Here is a 26578-nt window from a genome sequence, read left to right on the forward strand (position 1 = left end):
CCTTTCTGAGCCTACTTCCTTATTTAACAACAGATCAGTTATTAAATGCCTATTACAAGCCAAGCAGTTGCTAGACCCTAGAGATCTAACACTGAACATAATGAAGACAGTCCGTGCTTTCACAGACTTCAAGCCTGACAAAGTGAGGGGTTTAGGCTAAATTACCTCTAAGACCCGTTCCTGAGTTAGCATTCTAGGATTTAAATGGGATTATATTCATATATTCTGTGGCCTGAGGTTAATACAACAATGATTTCCAAATGACCTTGCAAAAGCTGTGAAGTATTAAATAGTTCCCATATGAACATTGGTAAAATAACTTTTAAATTGTAAGCAGGTTTTACGTATTTATTCAGAAAGTGATTCAACTACGGAACGATGCATTTTTAGCACTATGAAATCCAATGTCTTGAAATCATTTTTCTTTTTATAATCTTGAACAAATCCTCTTATCTGGTTTTCATGCATTCAGGTATTTTGCATGATGTCTGATGTGATCAGTAATAAAGGTTGCAATGAAGTAGTAGCTATGATCATAACCCTAGAAGACAAAAGAGAGAAACGGTAAGATATTTTTCAGTCAGAAACATCAATATTAAGGACATTAAATATATCTCTCATGTCACTTAATTTTCTTGTAAGTCCTGAAATTATTAGAACATGACGAAGGCTTATAATCAAAATCAAGCTTATTATACTTGTACTTCAACATTTTCACTGAACATTAAAAGAACAGCAAAAATAGAAGAAGAAACATTCTGCATAGCCTAGTTTCTAGATGCTGCCATTAATATGCAAAGAGAGGAAATAACACATTAATCAAATGTACAGTGTAAACAGGTGGTCATATCAACAAGGAATAAAATAATCAGAATTTAAAGAAGTCAGAAACATAGACAAGAAGTTTTAACTCACAGAAGAAACACTAACATCGGTAAGACGGAAAATGTTAAAATACAAAATAAGCACACAAAGAATACAGAGAAAGAGCAAAAAACCAGCCAAATGGTTAAACATTGTTTGGGAAGTCAAACACAGCTATCCTAAGTCTAGTTAGGAATTTCACCTCCTATGCAATAAAAGCATATCACATTTTTATTTGAGGAAAAAGGAATAATTCATTAAACCCTGACACCCCTTAGCAATAAACCACACTGGGTAAAAAGCCAGTCAACTATTTTGAAAACTATTCTGAAACAGAGAGAAAATGTAATAAACAGATCTCATGCTATCTGGTTAATTAAAACCACATCTAGATAAATGGAGAGAAGATGCTTCCTTGGGGCATCCTCTGAGTACAAGATAAGATGACGCATTCAAAGGAAAAAGAAAAAAATTAAGGTGGGAAGAACCTAAGGGGGTTAAACACCAGGTAATTTGGGGGTGGCCTCCCTTCCAAAACACAATGAAAACATAAGGTGCAATAAACTGAAAGGAGGTAAAAGTCTAAGAAAGATTTTTAAGTTTTTAGCTTATTCAATGGTCTCTGATGAGAGAAAATGGGAATTTTCCTAAGCACTTAAGAAGCAAAAAAAGCCCTAATAAAAATATCACCTGGGTTCCAAGGAACAAAGCAAATCATTAAGGTTTTGATGAAATCAGTAAATGTTCTTAATCTCTTACTTTCAGACATATGCAATGTTATATATCTTGGGAATGGAAGTTAATAAGTAAAGAGTTCCAGGTTAAAGTCATCAAAGTAACTTAAAAGCATGATCTTTTGTTTCCTGTGGCAGAATCACAGAAATGAATCTGACAAGAACGTTGTCATAATTAAGGCTGAGCTCTGGACTTCCTTGGTTTCACATTTCTCAATGATTAGACCAGCCCCAGTTAATTAGTTCAATTTAGAGCTGAAGGCATTTCTTAGAGAGAAACATAAAGAAAAGCATTTTCCATCCCTGTAATTCCTCAATCATTCCAAGGTTAAACAGGATCTTCAGACCCATGATTTCAACCCACAAACCCTAGGAAATGTAGGACCAAGCAGCACCTGCCAGTTTTTACAGACGGATAGATGGCTCTGACTGAAGACAGGTCCGGATGCAAGGATGTGGGTGGCCCGGCACCCTGTGCAGCACGTGCCCTAATGTGACCGAGGGCTCTAACCTTATGCAGCTTCACAGAGGTTTAATGCCTTGCACAGTGTCAGGAACACACGGCGTAGCTATGACTATTCTTGTTAATTATTTATTATTATTATTATTTTATTAGAGAAGTCCCAGGGTAAAACAAAGTTACAATTTTGAGCTCTCAGGAGTGTACCACAAGATTACGGTGTATTCTATCTAAAATACAAAGCCAATGTCCGTAACTTCCACAGTGATATTTAACAGAAGATCCACCTTTATGAGAAAATAGGAAATGGCCTATCACGACACAGCGAGAAAGATTTTTTTTTAGAGAAAGAGAGAGAGAGCGCACGTATACAAGCAGGGGGGGGGCAGAGGGAGAGAGAGAATCTCAAGCAGACTCTCCATGAGCACAGTGCCCATTGCGGGGCTTGATCTTTCAACCCTGAGATCATGACCCGAGCTGAAATCAAGAGTCGGACGCCCAACCAACTGAGCCACCCAGGCACCCCAAGAAAGATTTAAAAAAAAAAAAGAAAGAAGAAGAAGATAGCAGGAGGGGAAGAATGAACGGGGGGAAATCGGAGGGGGAGATGAACCATGAGAGACAATGGACTCTGAGAAACAAACTGAGGGTTCTAGAGGGGAGGGGGGTGGGGGGATGGGTTAGCCTGGTGATGGTATTAAAGAGGGCACGTTCTGCATGGAGCACTGGATGTTATGCACAAACAATGAATCATGGAACACTACATCAAAAACTAATGATGTAATGTATGCTGATTAACATAACAATAAAAATTATAAAAAAAGAAAAAAAATGTCAAAGGCAGGAGAACACATTGGAACTATTGGCATTCCGTTTAGATAAAAGACGCTTATATAATTGAGCTAAATGTGTCATTCTTGACTGGTTTTCCTGTTCTATTTACTGATATTATTAAATAGGGGTGGGTCCTTTCATTAACTTCTTTGAGTTGGTTTGCTATGTTAAGCAGCTCGTGCAATTCCATATATGCAGTGACACTTGAAGGAGCCTTAGTTTTGTCTTCTACCTCCCACTTGAAATGGAAAAATCATCAGTAACAAACTCTCTTAGAGTATAAAAATAAATGAACACATTTTTTCATTCTTCCCTCAGCTCTCAAAAAAGCAGCAGTGCGCCAGCAGCTATGATGAACATTTATTCTAACAGGCAGTGTTTTCCCACACATTTTCCAGACCCAATTAGAAAAGCTGATATGAATCCCTGGGTTATTTAGTTTCTTCAGAATACAAAGAAGACTGCTGAAAGGTGCTCACTTGTTTATTTAGTAAGCACTTCCTGAGAGCCTACATGCTGGGTAATCGTGCTGAGCATGAGCATAGCTTGGCTCCCGCCAAGCAGGGAGCCCAATGTGGGGCTCGATCCCAGGACCCTGGGATCATGACCCGAGCTGAAGGCAGATGCCCAACGACTGAGCCACCCAGGCGCCCCTATAGCCCCTATTTTTTTCAGCCTACTTAATGCTTCACTGCTCCCATTTCATAAAGAAATACAGTTCTCTTGTACTTATAAGCCAATGATAAGGCAGATATGATTCTCAGCCCTGAGGTAACCTGAAGTCAGTGGAAGTTGGCCTGAAAACGTGAAGGCATCGTCTCCGGAGCCAGGCCCAGTCATGTCTACTCAGTTGCTCGTTCAATGATAACAAGTCTAAACATCATCTTCAGACCAGGTAGTTTGCTGGTAACCTGCCCTTGCCGGAAGGAAAGTGAACGAAAAATTGTGTCTGAGCTAAAGATTGCGGCTGGTAATTTCAATACTTTCCCATTTTTTTTTAAGAACTGAATATTTTGTCTTGACTCCTCATTAAATAAACCCAACTGTGTTTTTTAGTTGCTTAGGATATAAGCATTTCAGAAATAAGCTGATTTATTTTTTCCCTCCAAGAATTTCATCGGTGTTTTACTTCTGTGCTATTTTTATAATAAACTCCAGAGATTTTTCAGTCTTTGCTGGCAGGCTGAAACTTTGGTGTTGGTAGTAACAACAGAATTTCCTGGCACCGCCTCGGGAGGGGGAAGAAGAGGCACCCAACGCTGCTAGTGCCAAGAAATCATTCGGACAGAAACATGGTTTATTACGTTCCTTATAGCTAGAGTTAATGTAGTTAAACACACTACTTTATTATCAAATTGGTATTTGGGTTTCTCAAAGTTGGTTACTGACTGAAAACATGCAATTCTGATAAGTGTTTAATCTAAGAAAATACTATTACTTAAAGACAGACACTCAGAGAAAACAAGGTATATCTAATATATTGGTTTTTGACATATTTTCCCACATGATCTATCTATCTACATATACATGTAAATATGTATGTAAATATATTATTATATAACATATATTATTTACATGATCAAAATATTAGGGGAATTAAGAAACCAGGGAGACCGTTAAGATCTGTTGTATAAGTTAGATCGCAGGTTACGCATAAATTCTCCTTGTGTTAGCTAATTCCATCCCTTTGCTCCTCAGGAGCACTGCTTCACCTTGCTTGGGAATGGTTAGACCGATGAGAGGAGGACATGTGTTTCCATTCAAATGACCTTGCTTCCAATTCTGGTTCTACTGTAAACTAGCTGTGTGACCTTAGATACAAAGTACTTTTCTGAGCCTGTAAAACAGACAGGAGCCATATATGCAAACCTACAGCAAACATCATACTTAGTGGGGAAATACTGAAAGCTCTTCTCTAAGATCAGGAACAAGACAAGGTGCCCACTTTTGCCACTTCTGTTCAACATAGTACTAGAAATCCTAGCTAGAGCAATGAGGCAAGAAAAAGACGTAGAAGATGTACAATTTGGTGGTATAATCTTAAATGTAGAAAATCCTAGGGCGCCTGGGTGGCTCAGTTGGTTAAGCGACTGCCTTCAGCTCAGGTCATGATCCTGGAGTCCCAGGATCAAGTCCCCCATCGGGCTCCCTGCTCAGTGGGGAGTCTGCTTCTCCCTCTCCCGCTCCCCCCCTCTTGTGCTCTCTCTCTCTCTCTCATTCTCTCTCTCAAATAAATAAATAAAATCTTTAAAAAAAAAATGCAGAAAACCCTAAAGATTCCATAGTAAGATACAAAGCAACACCCAAAAATCAGCTGCATTTTTATATACTAACAATGAACAATCTAAAAAGGAAATTATGAAAACAACTATATGATTCCACTTATATGAGATACTTAAGAGTAGTCAGACTTACAGAGAAAGTGGAATGATAGTTGCCAAAGGTTGGAGACAGGGAGGAAGAAATAGGAATTAGTGCTTACAGGTTTCCTCTTTCTATGGAATTAGATCATAAGCATCATTAACTTAATAAGAAGGCTTTCACTTTGTCCTGTTATAATTAAAAAATACCTTACCAGAGGTAGCTTTTCAAATTCTGAAATATAAAGTATTATGGAATCTTGCTTTAAAAAAAAAAAAAAAAAGATTTTATTTATTTATTTAGAGAGAAAGAGTGAGCGAGCAGGGGGAGGGGTAAAGGAGAGGGAGAATCTCAAGCAGACCCCAGAGCTGAGCGTGAGCTAGACATGGGGCTTGATCCCCCACAGAGTCAGACGCTTAACTGACTGAGCCAACCAGGAGCCCCTGGAATTCTGCCTTATAGTTACTTAGAACAAGCTGAGGTTTCCTAGTACTTGCCTCTTGTAATCTAAAAACAACAGGGACTTTCTTTTCTGTACAGGCAGCTATGAAGTTATCAGGTAGTAACTGTCCATCTGAAAGGAACTGGTCATCTTTCCCTTGATCAATTAGTATGTCCAGCTGAGAACCTGGGTAGGACTTCACAAGATGGGTAGCATCATAAGCCTAGAAAAAGAAAAATATTGAAAAATAAATTTGAAAGTGCCCAGAAATATGTTCTTCAAAACAGAATGCAGTAGAACCAAATATAAATTTAACATTATTTAAACTCTAAGGATGATTAAACCAGAAAACTGCTTTATCGTTGTCTTGCCTGGTTTTTATTTATAAGGTCTTCAGAAATCTATGTCCCACTTATAGCCTCTTCTCTACTTCGAAGCAGTGCTGGGCCAGTGGCAAGAATTCTGTATCTCAGCAATCTTCATAGTATAGACTTTTTTCTTCTAAACCTTTGAGGTTCTTAATCACCTCCCAACTCCAAAATCGTAATTTTTTTTCTTTATAAATCCCTCCACAAATTGACTATTTCTTCTAACTTCCTTATCTTTTTCTATTTCCAGATATTTTCTATTTCAAATAGTCTATTTTGTTGCCTCTTCTTTTTGGCTCTAATTCCAGACTTAAATACATTCAGCCTTCTCTTCTGCGGTCTGTTGAACAGCACCAAATGTCTGCTATCCCCATGAGCATAATCTGAATCATATAAACCCCTCAAATTTGTTATCTGAGGAGCTGCCACTAGTTACAAGTTCATATTTTACCATCCACCTTTAAGTATTCTGGATTATTCATATATATTCACTATCACAACTTCTATGTACCAATCAAGACAAACAAAAACCCAAAGAGTTCCCCTTCTAAAGTAGCCTGCTTTTAAGATTTGCTTTCTTTACTCTTATAAGGAGAGACTGGAAGGGGATCTATAAAGTCCAACTAGTTCTAAGCTCTGTGACTTCGTAATTCTGCATGGCCTCCTTATTCCAACACTAAATTAAATAGCCTAAATGCAACATAATTAAGATAGTAAAATCTACTGCCACTTAAATTATATAATTAGATTCCTTTATATGTTACCTGTGCCTCTACCTCTCCCCTCCTTTCTTCCAACCAGTTGGTCTTTTTCTTTCTTTTTTTAAGATTTATTTATTATTTGAGAGAGAGCGAGCGAGCGCAGAGGGACAGAGAGAATCCCAAGCAGAACTCCCCGCTGAGTGGGGAGTCTGACTTGGGGCTTGACCACCCATGAGATCATGACCTGAGCTGAAATCACAAGTCGGAGCTTAACTGACTGAGCAACCCAGGCACCCCACCAGTTGGTCTTTTACCCAACTCTCCCATCAGAACCTAAGCCCCGTGTGGATGTGAAAGGTTATCATCACCTTTGTGACCTAAGATCTCACACTCCACACAGGCTCTGCACAGTGGTAAGGCCTCCAAACACCCAAGTACATGCACCATCAGCTCTCAAAGTACCTAACAGTAATCACTTTCTGCATTCTTCCAATATAATAAAAATCTGAGCCTAAACAAAACAGAATTCTAATCTAGTGCCTAAAAGATTAACCCTCCAATTTGTTAGAATTTCAATGTCCAATCTTAAATAAAATTAAGATCCATGTGTGAATGACCCCCCCTGAACACACAACAGTAAGACAAAAAAATTTTTTTCTTCCCCCCACTCAGGTATTTTCTACTTGTTAACATGATGATGAATGCATTTGCCAAATATTCAAACTCTTGGCGATGTTTGCAAATAGCTTATTTCTGCACAAAAGTCAAATGGGTCTCGGGAGAAAGAGCCATTTTTAAATTTTCGTTTTGAAGCATCTGCTCCCATGCTTGAAAAAGCAATCTTGCTACTGGGAAGGTTCACATAAATGTACATTACACAATATCTATTTTTAAAAACCTTTAAGTCTGGAATTTAAAATTCAAATCTGAGAAATGCTGGATTTTGAAAGAGATACAGGAAATAATTAAAAGGCCAGGACTCATGCTTCCTGTTGTACAACTGCGCACATGGTTAATAAGAGGCAAATCTAAAGTCAATAATAAAATGTGGTATTTATTGGTAATGTTAATTTAGAAATAAACACAAAAATTAATCATTAGAATAAAGAATGTAGTTTCAGAACATCCACCACAATTCAATACAATTAGAAAACAGGGCTTTTTTGTTGTTGATCTTGTTCTACATATATTCTTTTGTTAATTATTTTAGCTCTGGATCTTTTAGTGAGTTAGGAATATAATATCTGTGGTGTGTAGCTTTTTCACAAATCTGAAAACTTAAGAATGAGTATGAAGACAGCCATCCCAGTACCTACCTTCCATTTACTTTGATCTGTTCCCAAATATCCACTAAAGGCTTTTTTGCCCCAAGGACAGAGCACTGGGTTGCAAATGGGAGCAAATGCCGACACAGACTTCAGAAATAAAGGAAATTTAACAACAAGTTATATTTTGCTAAATCAAACATGAACAAACATTTGCAACTTGCTTAAAAACTCAGAAATTTATTTGCAACTTGCTTATAAACTCTGACTTGCCATGAAAACACTTGTGAACAATTTTCCATTGGTTATATGAAGTGCTGAGATTGTAGGCCTCTCCATGATACATCTTTTGTATGTTCTATTATGAGAGCTAATTAACCATAGGTGCCAACATACTGTAAAGCAATACATTACATTTTCATTAAATAATAATTTCAATAAATAATTAATTTCATTAAATAACACATGCCAAGTTTATATTCAGTTTCCACTCATTTTTTCCACTTACAACTAATGAGTAGTAATATAGAACAGTCTACACTCACCTTTGTGAACCTGTTATTAAATCTGAGACACATTATTTCTCTTAAAGAGGGCCAAGAAAGCATTGAGCAATGCATTAAAATTTGTGTTCTATGCAGTGTTGTTTTTAACTGGATAAGTGGCAAAGATGGAATCGTTCAGTTTCAGAGCGCTTCTAAAAGTATATATTTATCAATGTCTATTACCTTTTTTAAAGGACAAAAAAACAACTGAATTTGATTTTCTCCCTTAAACGTAATAAACTAATTGTCTTATGTACAAAAAATGGAAAATAAGACCTTATTTTAAAAACCTACTGTCAAGCCATGAATTAGTTCAACTTTGTAATAAAGTCTGCTAAAAGAAAAATATCTGGTGCCACAATAAGAAACTGCTCTAAGAAATATTGTCATTTCTCAGGGTCACACCTGAAATGGCTAAGAAGTCCTTTCGAAGGGAAGGACATGGATTAAACAAATCTTGAGGTATCTGACAGCCCTGTGATGTTAAAGACAGAAGCAATCCTGAGATTATCACTGCTTCAGCATTTCCTTTTTCAACATGATGGCATGCCGCTTTGCCCAGGACATTTTACATATGATGGTTATTCCAACTTGGCTTATTTAAACGACAAAAAAGTGAAGCTATACTGTTTCAAAAAAATGAATAGAAATACTGACAGTGTTATTTTTCAGTTAAGCTGCAATCCAATTTCCATCAGAGGCAGTGAGAAGAGAGAATACTTAAACTTTTACAAATCATGAGTATTTTCTACCTCAGAAAATTAAAGTCAACTTAACAAATGTATTCCTGGTAAAAATATAAGTAAGTAATATACACTGCCACAGTAATAAGAATAAGCTTTAGGAGAAAAAAAATGCCTAGAAAACTATAGTTTGAATAGAAGCAATAAAAACTGCTTTACCATACTTCTAGTAGACCAACTGTGATAGAATTCCTATATTTCTGATTCTGGAGCATATAACTGTGTGGTCAAATTTAATACTCTTCCCCTACAGCCCCCTGAAACTACCAACACTAGAGAAGTTTAGTCCCAGTACTATAAAATAACAATATCCTAGTTTCACTCTTTGAAAGTTCCTAACTGATACTATCCAAGAGAAATACTTGTCACTGAAAGCTTCGGTAATCTTACTTTGTACTTTCCAGGATTCTTCAAAGCACAAATCAGAGCTCCATGGCCTCCCATGGAGTGGCCAAAAATAGACATCCTTTGGGGGTCCACTGGAAAATTGGCATTTATGAGTTGCGGAAGCTAGAGAATTTAATAGTGTGACAAAAGATATGAAAGAAACAAGTTTAGACTTCTTCAAAGTCATATAAAATAATTACACAATTAACACTTCCAAATCACAGTCTTACAATACTACGAACTAATAAAGATGAAAAAAAATCTCAGGTAGACAAGGATTATTAATGTATCACTGGAGAAAAGTAATCCTCAGAAAGCAAATTAAAGAAGACGATGCAGAAAAGCCTTTAAAATGTCTTAACTTTTGATCTAGTAATTTCACTTCTTGGCATCTATTCTAAGGGAAAAGTCCTTAGGGAAAAAAAATTATACATAAAGACAACCAATGCAGTAAAATTTACTGTGGTAAGAAATATACGTAAATATGTAAATATCCTACATTAGGAAAAACTAAATTATGACATCTGACAGAATGTTATGCAATTACTAAGGTTATGTTACAAATAGAGTATTAGAAAATATTTTATACAACTAAAAAAAAGAACAAGATAAAAAATTTTACAACTGTATGAAAACTGGTCGTACAAAAAAAATCTGGAATATACCAAAACATAGTTATTATTTGGGGGATGGAATAATGGGGGTGATTAAAATTTTATATTATTGTTTCTGGGTTTTTATGATATACACATTAACAATTAAAATCATATAAAATTTAGAAAAACGCATAAACTGCACATAAATATTATTAACAGAACGATTTACCCTTACATATCCTTTCTAAGTAAGCCTTGGTTGATCATTATAAAATATGTCTGAATAAACCAGCTGCCAGAGTTTTTTCATATATTGTTTTCTTTGTATAATCTGGGTAGTATACACAGGTATCAATATATTTATTATCCTCTTTAAAACTGTACTTAATATTAATTTAAATTGTAGTATATAAGACTACCGTATAAGTAAACTTTAATGTTCACTAAGATAATCAATAAATATGTGCCAAATAGATTCAACAATACCATACCCTGGTTTAAAATTCTCAGGACTAGAAGGACTTTGTGTCCCAAACTATTCGTAATCATCAATTAATAAATACAACATAAATGAAATTACCTCCTCAGTTACGTAAGAGTACATTCTGTAGTTAGTTCTCCAAGGATCTTCAGTGGCATCCACATAAAACCCGGCACCGGTGCCAAAGTCCCAGCTCTCGTCTTCTCCTTTAATATTGCAGCCACCTATCATAGAAACATCCCGTGGCCTCATCTACTCCATAGTAATGACCCATGTTTAGTAACACTCTTTTAAATCAATCTGGAAGTTCATTTGCATTTGAGCTGTTCACCAAATATTGCAGTTCTCTGCCTTTTCCAGCGGATACTCCCTGGTCCTCTTATCCCTGAATGGGGCCACGTGACTAGTTCTAGCCAATGAGGTGAGAGAGGGAATGCCCTTCCAGGCTGGAGAATTCACTGCTAAGGGGAGGCACATTGGCTTTCTCTGTGGATGAAGCGCCCTCCTATGTATTCTGAATATATGCTTCTTCACTGTTACCTGTCAAAGGACTTATATCCTCTCTCTATTCTTCCAAAATGTGTTGAGATTCCTTCCCTGTGGACCCTCCCCTATTACCAACACTTCTTTCTCTTAGAAGGAAAAGGAGACAAATGCTTGTGCTCAGATTACTATCTTGCACTGAAAATGTCTCCGTATGTACTTTGGAATCATTCCATTGTATCTCCCCTATTTATTCATCCCCCAATAGGATTTTCTTATAATCTTTTAAAATTTATTAGGTCTTATTTTATATGCTTGCAGGTGGTTAAAAAGCCAACCACTGAGACAAGAGAATTACATTAATACATAGAGTAATTTCAGGAAAATGACCTCTTCATGATATTCAGTACACTCATCCAGGAACATGGCTTTTTCCATTTACTAAAGCCTTTGTTTATGATTGTTAGCAAATTTTACATTTCTTGTAAAAAATAAATCTTCATATTTTAAAAGTTTATTCCTAGGCATTTAATATTTTTAATACTAGTCAGAATTAAATTTTTTATTACATTTCTAGTGAGGTATGTCTTGCTTTGGTGTATTATATGTCCTGTGAAAGGAAATGTACTACTTCCTAAGGCCAGCCATTTATCTTCCAGATAATTTTAGCTGCATTTAATAAATTCCATTTCCTGACACTTTCTAAGGTCACAAAGTAAGTTTTAACTCTCTGATGGATTGAGTTCTCAAATATTTGATAGTTTCATTTCTCTAATGTAAGCATTCTAGTTATTTATATTAAAACCAATACACGTTAAATGCATGACTGATGAGCAGATGAGAAAAGACATAATTTTCATGTGACAGGACAGTTTACCTATGGAATAGAAATATTTTTATGCATTTTGGCGTTAGTGCCAATATATTAATCAAGTTGTTCAGTCTCTGTTTTGAAGTGTCTTTTTCTTTTTTTTTTTAAGATTTTATTTATGTATTTGACAGAGAGAGACACAGCGAGAGAGGGAACACAAGCAGGGGGAGTGGGAGAGGGAGAAACAGGCTTCCCGCTGAGCAGGGAGCCCGATGCGGGGCTCGATCCCAGGACTCTGGGATCATAACCTGAGCCGCTTAAGGACTGAACCACCCAGGTGCCCCATGTTTTGAAGTGTCTTAATCTATAAAATGGGACTAGCAAAACGGTCCCCTCTCATAAGAGTGATGTCATGAGTAAGATTCACAGTGGGAAAATATATAGCATGGTATTTTAGAGTATTGATATCATCTGAAAGATTAATGAGAGAATAGCCAAAATATAAAATAAATAAAAAATAAAATAATATTACATTATACCACTTATAACTTAGTCTGAAAGATTTAACAAGGATCTCTGGACTGAGAACACTTACGAGGGCTCGTATCTGGAGCAATGACGACAAGGCCATGTTCGGAGGCAGCTTGATGATAACCAGCCTTTGATATAAAATTTTGTTCTGTGCAAGTCAAACCTGAAGATCAGAAATAGTGTTATCTCATGCTACACTGTGGATGGTTTATAAGATGTAACCCTCTTTTTTTTTTTAAAGATTTTATTTATTTGACAGAAAGAGAGAGAGAGTGCATGAGCAGGGAGAGGGGCAGAGGGAGAGGGAGAAGCAGACTCCTCGTTGAGCAGGGAGCCCGATGCGGGGCTCGATCCCAGGACCCTGGGATCATGACCTGAGCCGAAGGCAGACCCTTAACCGACTGAGCCACCCAGGCGCCCCATGATGTAACCCTTTTATAATACAGGAAAACAAGCTCACTTGGTATTATTAAAACACTTTTTTTTTTAGAAATGATTCTAAAGAAGACAATAAAGTTCCCTTTCTCATAAAATTTATAGTAGTATTAATCTAAGAACTGTCTTAGGTTAAATGCTCTCACAGCTGTCCTTTCAAAGTCACTCACTAAAGTTGCAAACATTGAAATCCTTAGGACCAGATGTATTTGGGAATTCAGAATTTTTCAAACCGTAGAATGGCAATATGGTGTAGAATGCAATGTTGTATCACCCCCAGTGGGGTGTTGTCAAACATGCTCATGAAACACGTTACTGTTCCGGCATCAAAACATACATATTCACAGTAAGTCAGCATAATACTATAAATAACTTAATTTTTTTTATAAACAGAATTCAGCCTGATCATCTTTGTATTCCTCAGTGTTTTAAGAGAGAAATGGCTACCATATAGCTCCTTAAATTTTAGCTCTAGTTTTTCCAGATATTTCTGCTGCTTTTCCTAGCTATAGGCTTTTTAGTCATGTAATAGAAGAGAAGACTGAATCCTCTTATTATAGGAGAAGGGCCAAGAATAAACTGGCAATAGATGGATGAGCTAAGGACCACCTAACCCAACACCCCTTTTCCAGTGGCCAATGCCAAATATCCCACCGTATCTGATAATGAGTGACATCAAAGCTGACTAGTATGCACGAAGCGGTATGAATTAACTACGGAACACTTTTATAGTTTCTATTTATCCCCTAGCAGCCAGCACAGGGACTTATGAAATGGTTGCTAATGAGGATTAAATTAATAAATAATTACAAGATACAAAGTTACAAGTATCATTGGATAAAGTGTTTTGAGGGTTCATGTTTATTTATTTATTTATTTATATTTTTTAAGATTTTATTTATTTATTTGAGAGAGAGAGACACAGTGAAGAGAGGGAACACAAGCAGGGGGAGTGGGAGAGGGAGAAGCAGGCTTCCCGCGGAGCAGGGAGCCCGATGCGGGGCTCGATCCCAGGACCCTGGGACCACGACCTGAGCTGAAGGCAGACGCTTAACGACTGAGCCACCCAGGCGCCCCGGGAGTTCATGTTTAAACTGTTAGGACATACATACTTTCACTAGTCCTAGCAGGGGAAGAAGGTCCTTGTCTGTTCACTCTGTTCCTTCCCAATGCATCTTCCAGAGATACAGGAGCTGTATCATGAGGGAGAACCACCCAAATACTGATAAAAGGGCAGCGGTCTTGATGACCTTAATGCAAATGTGTTCAGAGGCAAGGTGAGAGGGTAACAAGAATGGGTTTTGAGGATTTCAGACAGGATCTGGTTAGAAAGATGTCACTCAGCCACTTACTGGCTAACCAAAATCAGGCAAGTAACTTGAATATTGTGAGTCCCAGTTCTTTCATTTGAAAAATGGGGATAATATTGCTTATGATCATCTCATAGTGTGTCTGTGAGGATTAAATGTGATAATGTAAAAAGCCTTGAGTTGTGTCTCGGACACAGCGCAGAGTGTCCTTTACTTGGGAAATGTAAATGTTTAGTGACCAGAGAAAAATCTGTTTTTTTCTAGTTAGAACACAATTTCCTTGATTAAGGTATTAGGAAATGAACTGCAGACTCATAGAAATGAAGATAATTCTACTAGCAGAATTACTCTCAAGAATATAAAGATGGTTACTAATTAACATCCACTTGATCAACTATGCTTACTTTTATGAAGAGCTTTGGGGTTTTTTTGGTTAACAGCTTTATTGAGGTAGAATTCAGATGCCATACAATTCACCCATGTAAAGTGTACAACTCCACGACTGTTGGTATATTTACAACTATGGAACACTACCACTATCTAATTTTAGAATACTTCTGTCACCCCAAAAAGAAAACCCATACCCATTAGCAGTCACTTCCTATTTTCTAATCCCCGCCTCCTCAGCCTTAGGTAATCACTTTCTGTCTTTATGGGTTTGTTTATTCTAGACACTTCACATAAATGGAATTTAACAATATGTTGTCTCTTGTGAATGACTTCTTTCATTTAGCATGGTTTCAAGGTTCATCCAAGATGTATGTTGTGTCTATGAGGACTTCATTCCTTTTTGTTGTTGAGCAATATTCCACTGCGTGGATATACCACATTTTCCTTATTTCATTAGTTGACAGACCTTTGGTTTGTTTCCACTTTTTTGTTATTATAAATAATGTATAATGTAACATATGGACATTTGTGTGCAAGTTTTTATATGGACACATATTTTCAATGCTCCTGGGTATAGGGCTAATGAAGGGCTGTTCTGATGGTCACCTTGACTTGGGAAAGTTGCAGACCATGCCATCAGGACCATCTTTTAGAATTTCAGTTTGGATGCTTTTAGTTAATTTAGTAATTTTAGAAATATAACAATTGATGTCAGTCTCTCTGCCATTGTTTTCCTTCAACATACCAGGAAACAAATATCCTGAAATTCTTTTGCCATTATTTCTCAAATGTATAGTCAGACAATCTTAATTTTTTAAAAGAAAATCAAGCGTTAGGCTCCAAAGTCTATCTGTTCTTCAGCATCTCACTAAGGAAATTGTCCTGTCATGTGACGTAAACAAACCCAAATTCTATGTTTTATACTCATAAAGCTCAGATGATATATATTGATAGATTCCAATTTTGGTTAGAAATTTAGGGCCTTATTACTACAGCACGTCTTACACAATACCCTGGTACTTCTGATCTACGTTATCATACTTACAGCCGGAGACAGGACTCCGGCAGCCGTCACCGGAAACACAATGCAAAAAGAACAGGGGAAAGACTAAATACAGCGCTGGGCTGTAAGTCAGAAAACTTGTTCACTCTGTTACATGATCTCGGTCAATACATAACTTCTCGGGGCCTGTGAAACAGTTACCTGTTCTATAGATTACATGATTTCTAAGGTCATCTTCAGCTACACAGTACTCTGTTTCTAAAACAAGCATGCAATTTTGTTCTTGCTGCTTTTGGCAACACCCAGTGCTCTTCCAGCAAAATCAGTTTGCTTTTTTCAATCACAGAAATGGGTTGTTGAGTAACAATCAGGTAGGCACTTAATTTTTACCTTTTAAAATGAAATGTTTATTCTCATTTTATTTTATTTTTTTAAAGATTTTATTTATTTGACAGAGAGAGAGAGAGCGAGAGCAGGAACACAAGCAGGGGGAGTGGGAGAGGGAGAAGCAGGCTCCTGCTGAGCAGGGAGCCCGATGTGGGACTCGATCCCGGGACCCCGGGATCATGACCTGAGCCGAAGGCAGACGCTTAATGACTGAGCCACCCAGGCGCCCTGTTTATTCTCATTTTAAACGACTGGTATTTGGGGCTTATCCTTGGTAAAACATATGTAAGAGGGGATTTATTAAAATCCAAGCTATAAGCAATTTTAAAGTAACAAAAATAGCACTGTATGATATAATTTAGGTTCTATCGAGCCTCTCCTTATGGTTGCTTCTAAAGATGAAATGCCAACAACATTTTGTGAAAGAATTAGCAGACAGCTTCAAACTACTGGTGGCAAAACTTTACTCTCTCATACTCCATTCTATAGTCTTTAATATTCGCCACAGATTAACAAACTTTAGTGTTCTTTTGTGATTTTCCAGACTGTTGCCAGAGAAGATTGATGGAGTCTGATTAAAACATGACTTCCCTGGTCACCAAGGCAGTGCATGCATGTTGGGGTTACCTTTACCTTTTCTATAAGTTGTACCAAAACATCTACTTAACTTCTTTCATTTGTACCATTCTTCAAATAAAGTAATTTGGTACCCCCCACCAAAAAAAAGAAGTTACTTGTCTGTAGTTTCTTTTTTTTTTTTTTTTTTTAAAGATTATTTATTTATTTATTTGACAGAGAGATAGAGAGCGAGCACAGGTAGACAGAGCAGCAGGCAGAGGGAGAGGGAGAAGCAAGCTGCCCGCTGAGCAGGAAGCCCGATGCGGGGCTCGATCCCAGGACCCTGGGATCATGACCTGAGCCGAAGGCAGATGCTTAACCGACTGAGCCACCCAGGCGCCCCTTGTCTGTAGTTTTTAATTAGTGTATCATGGGTGTTCTGGTTTTACCTAATATTGTTCTATTTGAGTGGTAAAATCTCTACAAACTTCAGAAATTCTTAGGTAGGTACAAATTAAGTAACTTTTCTAAGCTCTTGCCATTGAGTCCAGAATTTTACATTCTCTGTTAAATTACTTGGTTTAATTTTAAAAGAAGTGAAATAAATATAACTTAGTAGGTCTGAAATTATTCTCAGGATAAAGTAGGAGTAGACTATAAGAGGCTCCTAAAGGCTTTTATAAATGGCTCAGTAAGCACACCAATAAGTCAAGATAAAAGAGAAGATAAGGCAGTTAAAAAGAAAAAGAAATTCCTTTCTAAAACTCACATGAATAACACTTACCAGACAGCCAATACAGTGCAGGGCATTTTCCAGTTTCTGCCTTTGGTGGTAAGTAGATAGCAAATTTCATTTTGCAGTTCAATTCAACACTGTAATTTTAACCATGACAGAAAAAATCAATGCCTCTCATTGGTTAAGACAGAAACATAAAATAAGTGATTTAATGTCTAAAATAAATGATTCCACCAACATCTAAGGAATATAACTTGGCCCTTAAAAAAAGAATGGGGCCAATTTAGCATACTGATCTATTAACCAACCTGGGTCTTTGCTGTGCATGGCACATAAGTCATTTGGGGGGGGGGGAATAAATTAAAAGAATAAATGTAATACCCTCAATATAGCACTAGTATTACTAAAAGAAAAATTGTTTTTGTTTCTAAAGAGATGTATGAAATAACAAATCAGCTTTTATAAAAAATGAATTCTAAAGATATTAAATTATATGTTTGTTCATGGGCACTGAAATGTACCACATCTTTAATTTATTCTTTGTCACTAATATCTTATTATAATCACTAATATCACAAATGAGGTAATTTTGATAAAAACCACAGGTATTTTTTCCATGTAAATGGTAATTTGTGCAACAATGATCTTTCATGGCTCTATTTAAGGAATCAAATAGATGGAAGCAGAATGAGAGATACCTAAAATTTTATCTTCTTGGTAGTTACCTGTCATGTTCAAAAACTTTCTGCAATCCTCCAAAGCACTTGTTGCTGGAAATCTGCTTCAATGCCATTCTTCTCCTATTAGTGAAGATTAATCTTATTAATTTCTAGAACATTAGTTCTTGAAAAATTTGAAACAAAACTGTTTTCAGATAAATTAGCCAACATACACAACTGTTTCCCACTGAGAATATTTTTCACTTGCTAATTTTCTCTGGTAAATAACATTAAGAAACTGACTCACTTTCATGTACACACTTAGAGCTGTTATGCACTTCAGGAAACTTTAGTACTTTGGTAGGTCAATACTAATTTATCCAGTTGGTTAACAAGCTTTTTTTTTTCTTTTTTCTTTTTGTGGACTGCCCCAAATTCTTTTCAGAAAGAGGGAGAGTATAAACAAGCTACTAATTAACTACTTTAGCTCAGAAGATCAAAAACTGTTTAATAGTTTACCTGTCAACTGTAACAAACGAATCAAAGAATTGGTCTTACTGATTATAGCTGATTTTTTAAAATGGGAGGAAAATGATGTCACCATAATGATTTGGTAACAATAAGCGGTAACATTTATCGAGCACTTACAGCGTGATTGCCACTTTGCTATACGCGCACCCAGACCAAATTCCTCATCCTATGAGATTTTTTCTGAGAAACCGATGCACAACTTTTAGTCAACAACTCTCCCTTTTAAAACGAACCAAAAAGTAAAACATAAGTGAATTAAAAGTGCAGCTTATTGATGGCAGATTTTGAAGTCTGGTAATTCTTTTCTCTCAGACAAATCTTTTAAATGTTCATAAATAAAAAATTTTAAGTTTAGGGGCGCCTGGGTGGCTCAGTTGGTTAAGCGACTGCCTTCGGCTCAGGTCATGATCCTCGAGTCCCAGGATCGAGTCCCGCATCGGGCTCCCTGCTCAGCAGGGAGTCTGCTTCTCCCTCTGACCCTCATGATCTCTCTATCTCATTCTCTCTCTCAAATAAATAAATAAAATCTTTAAAAAAAAAAAAAAAAATTTTAAGTTTAAATGTTAAAATACTACACGTTATTAATTTTTAATAATACAAAAAAAGTCGGTAAACCATCCGTACCAGAAGTGCCTGTTCAACAGAGAGGAACCAGACTGCTTATGATGCGTATCTCTCAGGAAGGATTCGCTTCCCCTCCTTATTATAAATCAGTTAGCCATACACACTAAATAAACAATCCTCAGATGCTAGGAACACGTATTACCACTCTAGTGGTCTTCTCAGTGAATATGTTCCACATAATTTCTACTGACATTCTCAGAACAGTATGCTGATCGGTTGTGGTGTTAGGGTTACTCTAAAAAAATACATAATAATCTTAAAAAGTTAATCTTGGAAATGTCTTTGCAAAATTCTTTTTTTAAAAAGAATTTTTATTTATTTATTTGACAGAGAGAGAGAGCACAAGCCGGTGGAGTAGCAGGCAGAGGGAGAGGGAGAAGCAGGCTCCCCGCTGAGCAAGAAGCCATGTGGGGCTTGATCCTAGGACCCTAGCTAGGATCATGACCTGAGTCGAAGGCAGTTGCTTAACCAACTGAGTCACCTAGGCGCCCTGTCTTTGCAAAATTCTAAATAAGATTAGTTTCAATCCTACCTTTCAGTAATTTCCTCAATAAATCTAAATACTGAGTTTTGCATTGGAAAGCTGGGATTTGAACCAGGAAGCCTGACATCAGCACCCCTACTTTTTGCTGCTATGTTCTACTGCTTCTTTGGAGGGTCTTTATATACTCTCTTTTTTTAGATGCTCTGAGATTGACTAAATTTATAGGATTAGGGCTTACAATTACAGAGAAATTACCTTCTATTCACAGGTTTATGCATTTAATCCATAAGAGATCAATTCTTAAACTGCTCACAAATGTTATTAATTATTATTAACTTCAGCTATTCTTGTTCATGATTCTAGTTTAAATAATACAGTAACACAGATGTATAATTTTAGCATACACACGAGACCAAGGAATAGAATTTTTTTGCTGAATTATTCTATAAGGATGTCCTATTTTCTTAAATTTAGTAAGGGCTATGTCTGCTTTCCCAAACCATGGCACACTGAGCATATATCTAGTGCATAAGAAATAACTAATAATTATTTGTTGAATTAATGAACAATTTATTTCATTAACTTCTGACTACCAATTATGTGAAAGTTTTAAAAATCTGCTTGTCCTTCATCTTTTTTGTTCTATAATTTATGATTTATTTTTTTTTTTAGTAAAGCACAACTAGTTTATTTCTTCTGCTTTTTTAATGTGCTTTAACTAAAATTCAAAATCAAGTACTTCCCCTTTGGTCAGAGAAAACCAAGTTAAAATGCTGTGTTTTCAATTGATAGAATGAGCTGAAAAAAATAAAATCAAAGCTTTTAAAGTTTTTTCCTCTAACCACCCATTTTAGAAATTACCTTGATTACAAATCAAGAAAAAAGTTACACTCAATAAAAAAATCTGACATAAGCTAAGAACTAGATACACTATGATATATGAAATAATATACTAGGTGATTATGTTCTTCATTAAAATTTTTCTATGTGAAAAATAACATATTTTAAAGTAAGTTATTAGCTTTTTCATCCAACTTTCAAAGTAACACGTAAGAAATAAAACTTAAATTTACCTGACCAATTGCTACTTGCTTTTTTGCCTGCACCAAAGGATAGATGATCCTGAAAAAAATAAAAAGACCAAGTGGTTTATAAACAGGACATACTTGTGACAACAGTGGTTATACAGACATGTGCAGGGCACAACACATTCTGAGCAGAGACATTGTCTTCTCTTGAGGCAGATGACTGTCTACTCTGGATAAGGCAGCATGGCAAAAGCAGCTGAGGGAATAGCATCACCCCATCACCTCAGCCCTTAATCTAACTACCTTAATACTTATTTTGCCACAAGGCAGGCAAGAACTTCTGCTGGACTAAGATTCCTATGAAGAAAGTTGTGTGTTTTTTTTTTCTTTTTAATTAAATAGAAAAAAAATTTAAAGTGTAATTTGTTGGTATGAGATATAATCAACCGCTGAGAGGAAAGAAAACAGGAGTGGGGGCTAGAAGAGTAGAGAGAGATAGAAGAGCAGAGATAGAGTAGAGGGGCTGGAAGAGTAGAGAGAGATACAAGAGTAGAGATAGAGTAGAGGGGTTGGAAGAGTAGAGAGAGATACAAGAGTAGAGATAGAGTAGAGGGGTTGGAAGAGTATAGAGAGAAGAGTAGAGATAGAGTAGAGGGGTTGGAAGAGTATAGAGAGAAGAGTAGAGATAGAGTAGAGAGGCTGGAAGAGTAGAGAGAAATAGAAGAGTAGAGAGAGATAGAAGAGTAGAGAGAGAGAGAGTAGAGGGGCTAGAAGAGTAGAGAGAAATGGGAGTGGCTAGAAGAGTAGAGAGAGATAGAAAGTGCAGACCTGTTTGGCTAAGAGGTGTAGATGGAATGTGTCGCACAGGAGAAAGAAGGGAAGAGAAGAAGACTTCAGGACTGCTGGGCTGACAGGCTAGAAAGGATGAACTGCTGAGAAAAATGGGCTTATGAATGATGAAGAGACTGCTGCAACACTATAAGAAATAAATAGAAACTTACACAGTACGTATAGGCCTGTCAGTGTCATTTTATCTGCCGGGTATCTTATTTAGGTTCTTGGATTGTATTTTGTAGGAGAAATGGAGTGAAAGAGTGGGGTAGAATAGCAAAACACAAAATAGATTCCTCCCCCAAGAAAAACCCTGAACAAAAACAAACAACAGTTTCACAGTGCCAGTGGGTGTTACACAATTTTTCTAGGAAGTCAATGAAGTGAACATCAATATTTTTCAGAGAAGAAAGGTTTTCTCAAGTGCACTGCCAAGCCAATCAGGTAAAAGCTATTAAAGAGAAATCATCTTTATTCACGAAGCATCTGTTCCCCCAGAAGGCCAACTTGTCAAATCTTAGTTTTTTTTTCCTTCTTTATTCAGGCTAAATGCCATCCTCCTCCAGAAAGCTGTGCTCTTTATAGGTTCACCCATTCCTTTCTTCTTTTGATGAGTCTCAGGTCTCCATCTCTTTCTGTGTTTTGTTCTCATTCTTTCTGACTCCTTGGACTTTGATCCATTTCTTCACTTTCAGGGTGTCCCACTCCACCGGCTCTTACAACCTACACAGGTCTCCCCAGCATCATTGGATTATGGTACTGCTCACCATCATGTTTCTGTTCAAATCCTCTCTTCAGAGAAAACTTGCTATCTGGGTTCTTCTACTCCTTCCCCTTCTCCCATCTCCCTTTCCTTTGCTCTTCGCAAGCACTCTTTCCCTAACTCCCATTCCCTATGTTTCAACCACATTTTCTAGGTGGAAGAATCTAAATCTGCATCTCTAGACCCAATCATTCTCATGCATTAGTGCCAGAATTTAAATGTCTTACTACACCCTTCTACCAAGATATGCTACCAGCTAGTAAAACTCAACACATCTAAAATTAAGTGTTGGGGTACCTGGGTGACTTAGTTGGTTGAGCACCAGACTCTTGATTTTGGCTCAGATCATTAACTCGGGGTCATGAGATCGATCCCTATGTGGGGCTCCACACTGAGCCTGGAATCTGCTTAAGATTCTCTCTCTCCCTCCCCCCCAACTCTGTCTCTCGAAAAATAAAAATAAAAAATAAATTTAAAATTGTCTATCTCCCACCTTCAAACCATTTTTTTCTTTCCTTTTCTTGCCTCTCTTTTCATCCACGCCTGTCTTGCCCAATCTATGTGTGAAACGTCTTAAAGTTACCCCTGCTTTGAATTCCCACTGCCCCCATTCTAATTATACAAAAGAAATTAAAACTTAGGCTCCTACTTTGTTTCCTTCTTGTATGTCCCACTAAAATCAATCCTGCACGGAAGCCTAGGGCTTTAATACATGTAAACTTACTGTTTAATGGATATCTATACACGTTACATATTCAGGCCTAACATGGCCTACAGGCAATTGTTAGCCATTTTGATTTATTTTTTATTTGATTTTTAAAAAATTGTGATAAAAAAATATAACATAAAGTTTACTGTCCTAACTATTTTTAAGTGTATAATTCGGTAGTGTTAAGTATTTTGTCAATTTTAAAAACATGGTTAGCTTGCCCACATAACCAGCAAAGGGGAAATCTTGGCCATCTCCATGCTGCTGCTACAGGTGTAGAGGGAATCCCATTCACCTTGTGGTTGAAAATCACTAAGTCATTGAAATGAAAAATAATATAACTATAATTTTTTTCAAGTTTGGTGCCATCAAAACTTCATAAAATTGAAACTACTAAGAACTGACAAAAAGATAAGGATGAATAAAACTCCATATATACTTTGGTCACATTTTAACTGTGTACTGGCCACAGTCTCTTTTCCTTCATAAAAATTCACATGGCTGGCCAATACAGAAATTTTTAATTCACCATGGGGGGAAAATATAGCACCCACGAATTCCAAACACCGTAATTTGGCTCTTGAAATTGTCTTCAATGGTCCCACATTATTTTTCTGGCCAAACTTTCTATTATCTTTAGTCACTCAACTCAATTATGCAGACTCCAAGTACAGCCTGGATGTTTCTACTGGCTGGCTTTACTCAATGCCATGGTGTAACAATTTCAGAGTAGGTTCTGGACCCCGACCCTCCAGTTTCAAATTCTGGCTTCACCATGTACTACTACGACATGACTTCAGACAAGCTAAGTAATCTTTCTATGACTCATTTCCCCATCTATAAAATGGGGATGTAATACGATCAATTTGAGGGCTACTCCCGAGACTAAATGAGTTAATTTATTATTGGCCGTTAACACTTCAGACTATGCATACAAATGTTAGTTATTATTATTCCAGCAACCTTGAATGCCTCCCGACGGGGTCGCTCAAATGCCAGCTCCCCGGCGATGCCATCAGGGAGTGACCTCCAGACCCCTCCAGAACTCGGACAGCATTTACAACACGGACAGACTAACAAAGCGTTTGCACGTGCGTCAGCAGGTGCGGGTTCCCCCCGTACCCAGGGCCCTGAAATGCGCGCCTGCCAGGGCTACTACAGCTTTGGGCTCTGTTTCTCACTGAACTGGGTATGCAGCTACTTCATGCGGTGGCGATCGGGTCAAAGGGCGGGAAGAATCTATGCAAAATGGAAAGAGCTAAATAAACATAGCGGGTACGGACACCGCAGGCCCGACAGCCCAGCGTTACACCTATTTGGAAGCTCAGGGAAGTAAAGGGATTCGGGCCAAGGCCTACGCCTGCAGCCAAACTCCTCGCCTCGGCGCCCCAGCCCTTGGCCTCCAGCGTCTGCTGGGTCGCGTTCGGGATCGGGACCGCAGTTCCCGCGATCAAGCCTGCTGGACTCGCCCCTGGCCTCAGCGTCCGTCCCGACCAGGTCCCGCCGTGTCGCGGGTGCAGTCGGAGCCGCCGAGGAACTGAGGACATCCAGGGCTCTGCCCAAACTCAGTCTTACCTCCGGGATTGGCGGCGGCGGGGAAACAAGCAGCAGCCGAAGCCGGAAGGCGGGGCCTCATCATGGCCGCCGGGGGCCAACGCTTGGGGCCGCCCAGCCTCGACCCCGCCCCTACCAGGCCCTCCCACTTTCAGGCCCGCCCACTTTCGGGTCCCACCTCCTGAGTCCCTTCTCTCCGGCCCCGCCCCTGCAGCCCCGCCCCTGCAGCCCCGCCCCGGTGGCTCGGCCCCCACGATCCCATCGTGCCTCACCGAACACTTCTCGGCCCAATCCTCTCGGGTTCTTCCTCTTGCTGCTGCTTCTGTGGGCTTCCTCGTCAGGGACTAGTCATCCCCCGCGGACCCAGCCTCTTCCCAGAGGCCTGACGTCTGGCCCCACTTAGCTGGTGGAAAGGATTTCCAAGTAGTCTTTGAAATTATTTTTAAAAACAAGATTATATTATCGTGTCTGGGAGCTCCCATCCCCTAAATCTTTCCAGTTCACCTATTTAGGGGAGTTAAACAAGGGTCATTTTTATTTTTTATTTTAATTCCAATGTACTTAACATAGTGTTATATTAATTTCAGGTGTACAGTGTGATCCAACAGGTCCATATATTACTCAGTGCTCATTAGGAGAAGTGTACTCTTAACCCCCTTCACCTAGTTCACGCATCCCCCTCATTCACATGAAGCGTCAGTTTTAAATCTCCAGTGCCAGACACACAGAAGGAGACACACTCCACCAATGTTCCCTTTTTTCTCTTCTCTGAATATAACTTAGTTGAATTAATAGTTGCTGGTTGATAACTTACAGCAAATCTCTTGATTTTTTTTTATTTTTTGACTTGATTTAATTGAGCTGATTGTGTATGTACTTTGCCTTTTGAGGAAATTAAATGTGATCACAAAAAAGCTTTTTTTTTTTTTTTTTAAACCAGCAGCTAGACTGAGTGTAAATGATACAATCTGAAAGGCAGGACTAGTTTCATGGGGGTGCAAGCCATAGGACAAGGTCCTTATCTCAGAAGGACCCAGCACTTGGTTTAATTCTCTGCTTAGTGTAATTATTTCCTGTGCCACATCATTAATAATTTTTTAACAAGGGGTTCCCATATTTTCCTATTGCACTGAGCCCTGCAAATCATGTGGCTGATCCTGCAGAAAGGATTCATAGGTGAAATGACCTCTGTGGGAGCTGACATTATAAACATGGATGCCAGACTCTGTCCTGTGGCCCATGCCCATTTTGCCATAATGACCTGTGGACTGACCTAAACTGTGGACTGAACCTGTGGACCTGTGGATCAATTGAGACTCAGTCCAAAAATAATGTTTATCTAATCAAAATAAAAAGTGTATTCTGAGAAACTATTGAAGTGAAAATTTCTTTTTGCTTTCTATTACTTTTAAATATAAATCACTGAAAAGGGAATTTTCTTCAAACCGAGTTTCACAACAAAAACAGAATACTCAGGTTTGCAAGTTATTTAGAACTGATAGGAAATATTTGAAGAAAGTTAAAGGGTGTTTATTTAATAAAATGATTGTTGTGGGGTACGGACCAGCCTAACAACTGTGAGCATGTAGTCTTTTATGAAAGGGTTCTTGTGTTACAAATACAGTATGATAATAACCAGAACTAAAATTTCTTTTACTGAGCATAAATAATATTACAATAGATCCCAGTATATTTCTGTTTCTTCTTTGAAATATTTTATATATATTCATACATATATATGTATATGCATGGAAGCAAAGTAAGCTGAAATCATAAATTAAGGTTGATGTTTCTAATAATGAAACTAGTAATAAAAAATGGATGAATATTAACTACTTAAAGAAATAGACAAAAATTATCTGTAAATGTGTGGCTGAGAAGATTTAAGGACTCTGCTGAACTAAAATAAATAGGATGTAATCTTAGGGAGTCAATAAAGAGATTTAATGAATGAGAAAGACTCAACTCTG

General features: G+C 37.7%; 1 protein-coding gene across 2 annotated transcripts; it reads right to left on the reverse strand.

The window, feature by feature from the left end:
* Positions 1-334: 334 nt before the first annotated feature.
* Positions 335-24773, reverse strand: LOC118527744 (S-formylglutathione hydrolase). Of its 2 annotated transcripts, XM_078070367.1 has the most exons (10): positions 24630-24773; positions 20797-20845; positions 18151-18225; positions 17474-17562; positions 12671-12769; positions 10881-11005; positions 9708-9827; positions 8081-8179; positions 5751-5918; positions 335-541 (listed from the first exon to the last, which is right to left on the reverse strand). In XM_078070367.1, exons 3-10 carry the CDS (start codon positions 18216-18218, stop codon positions 461-463), a joined length of 849 nt encoding a protein of 282 aa, XP_077926493.1. In that variant the 5' UTR covers positions 18219-18225; positions 20797-20845; positions 24630-24773; the 3' UTR covers positions 335-460. The 2 variants fall into 2 exon arrangements, with proteins under 2 accessions (XP_077926493.1, XP_077926494.1); XM_078070368.1 differs by lacking the exon at positions 8081-8179.
* Positions 24774-26578: the final 1805 nt, after the last annotated feature.

Source organism: Halichoerus grypus, chromosome 4 (genome assembly GCF_964656455.1).
Source record: "Halichoerus grypus chromosome 4, mHalGry1.hap1.1, whole genome shotgun sequence".
NCBI lineage: Eukaryota > Metazoa > Chordata > Mammalia > Carnivora > Phocidae > Halichoerus > Halichoerus grypus.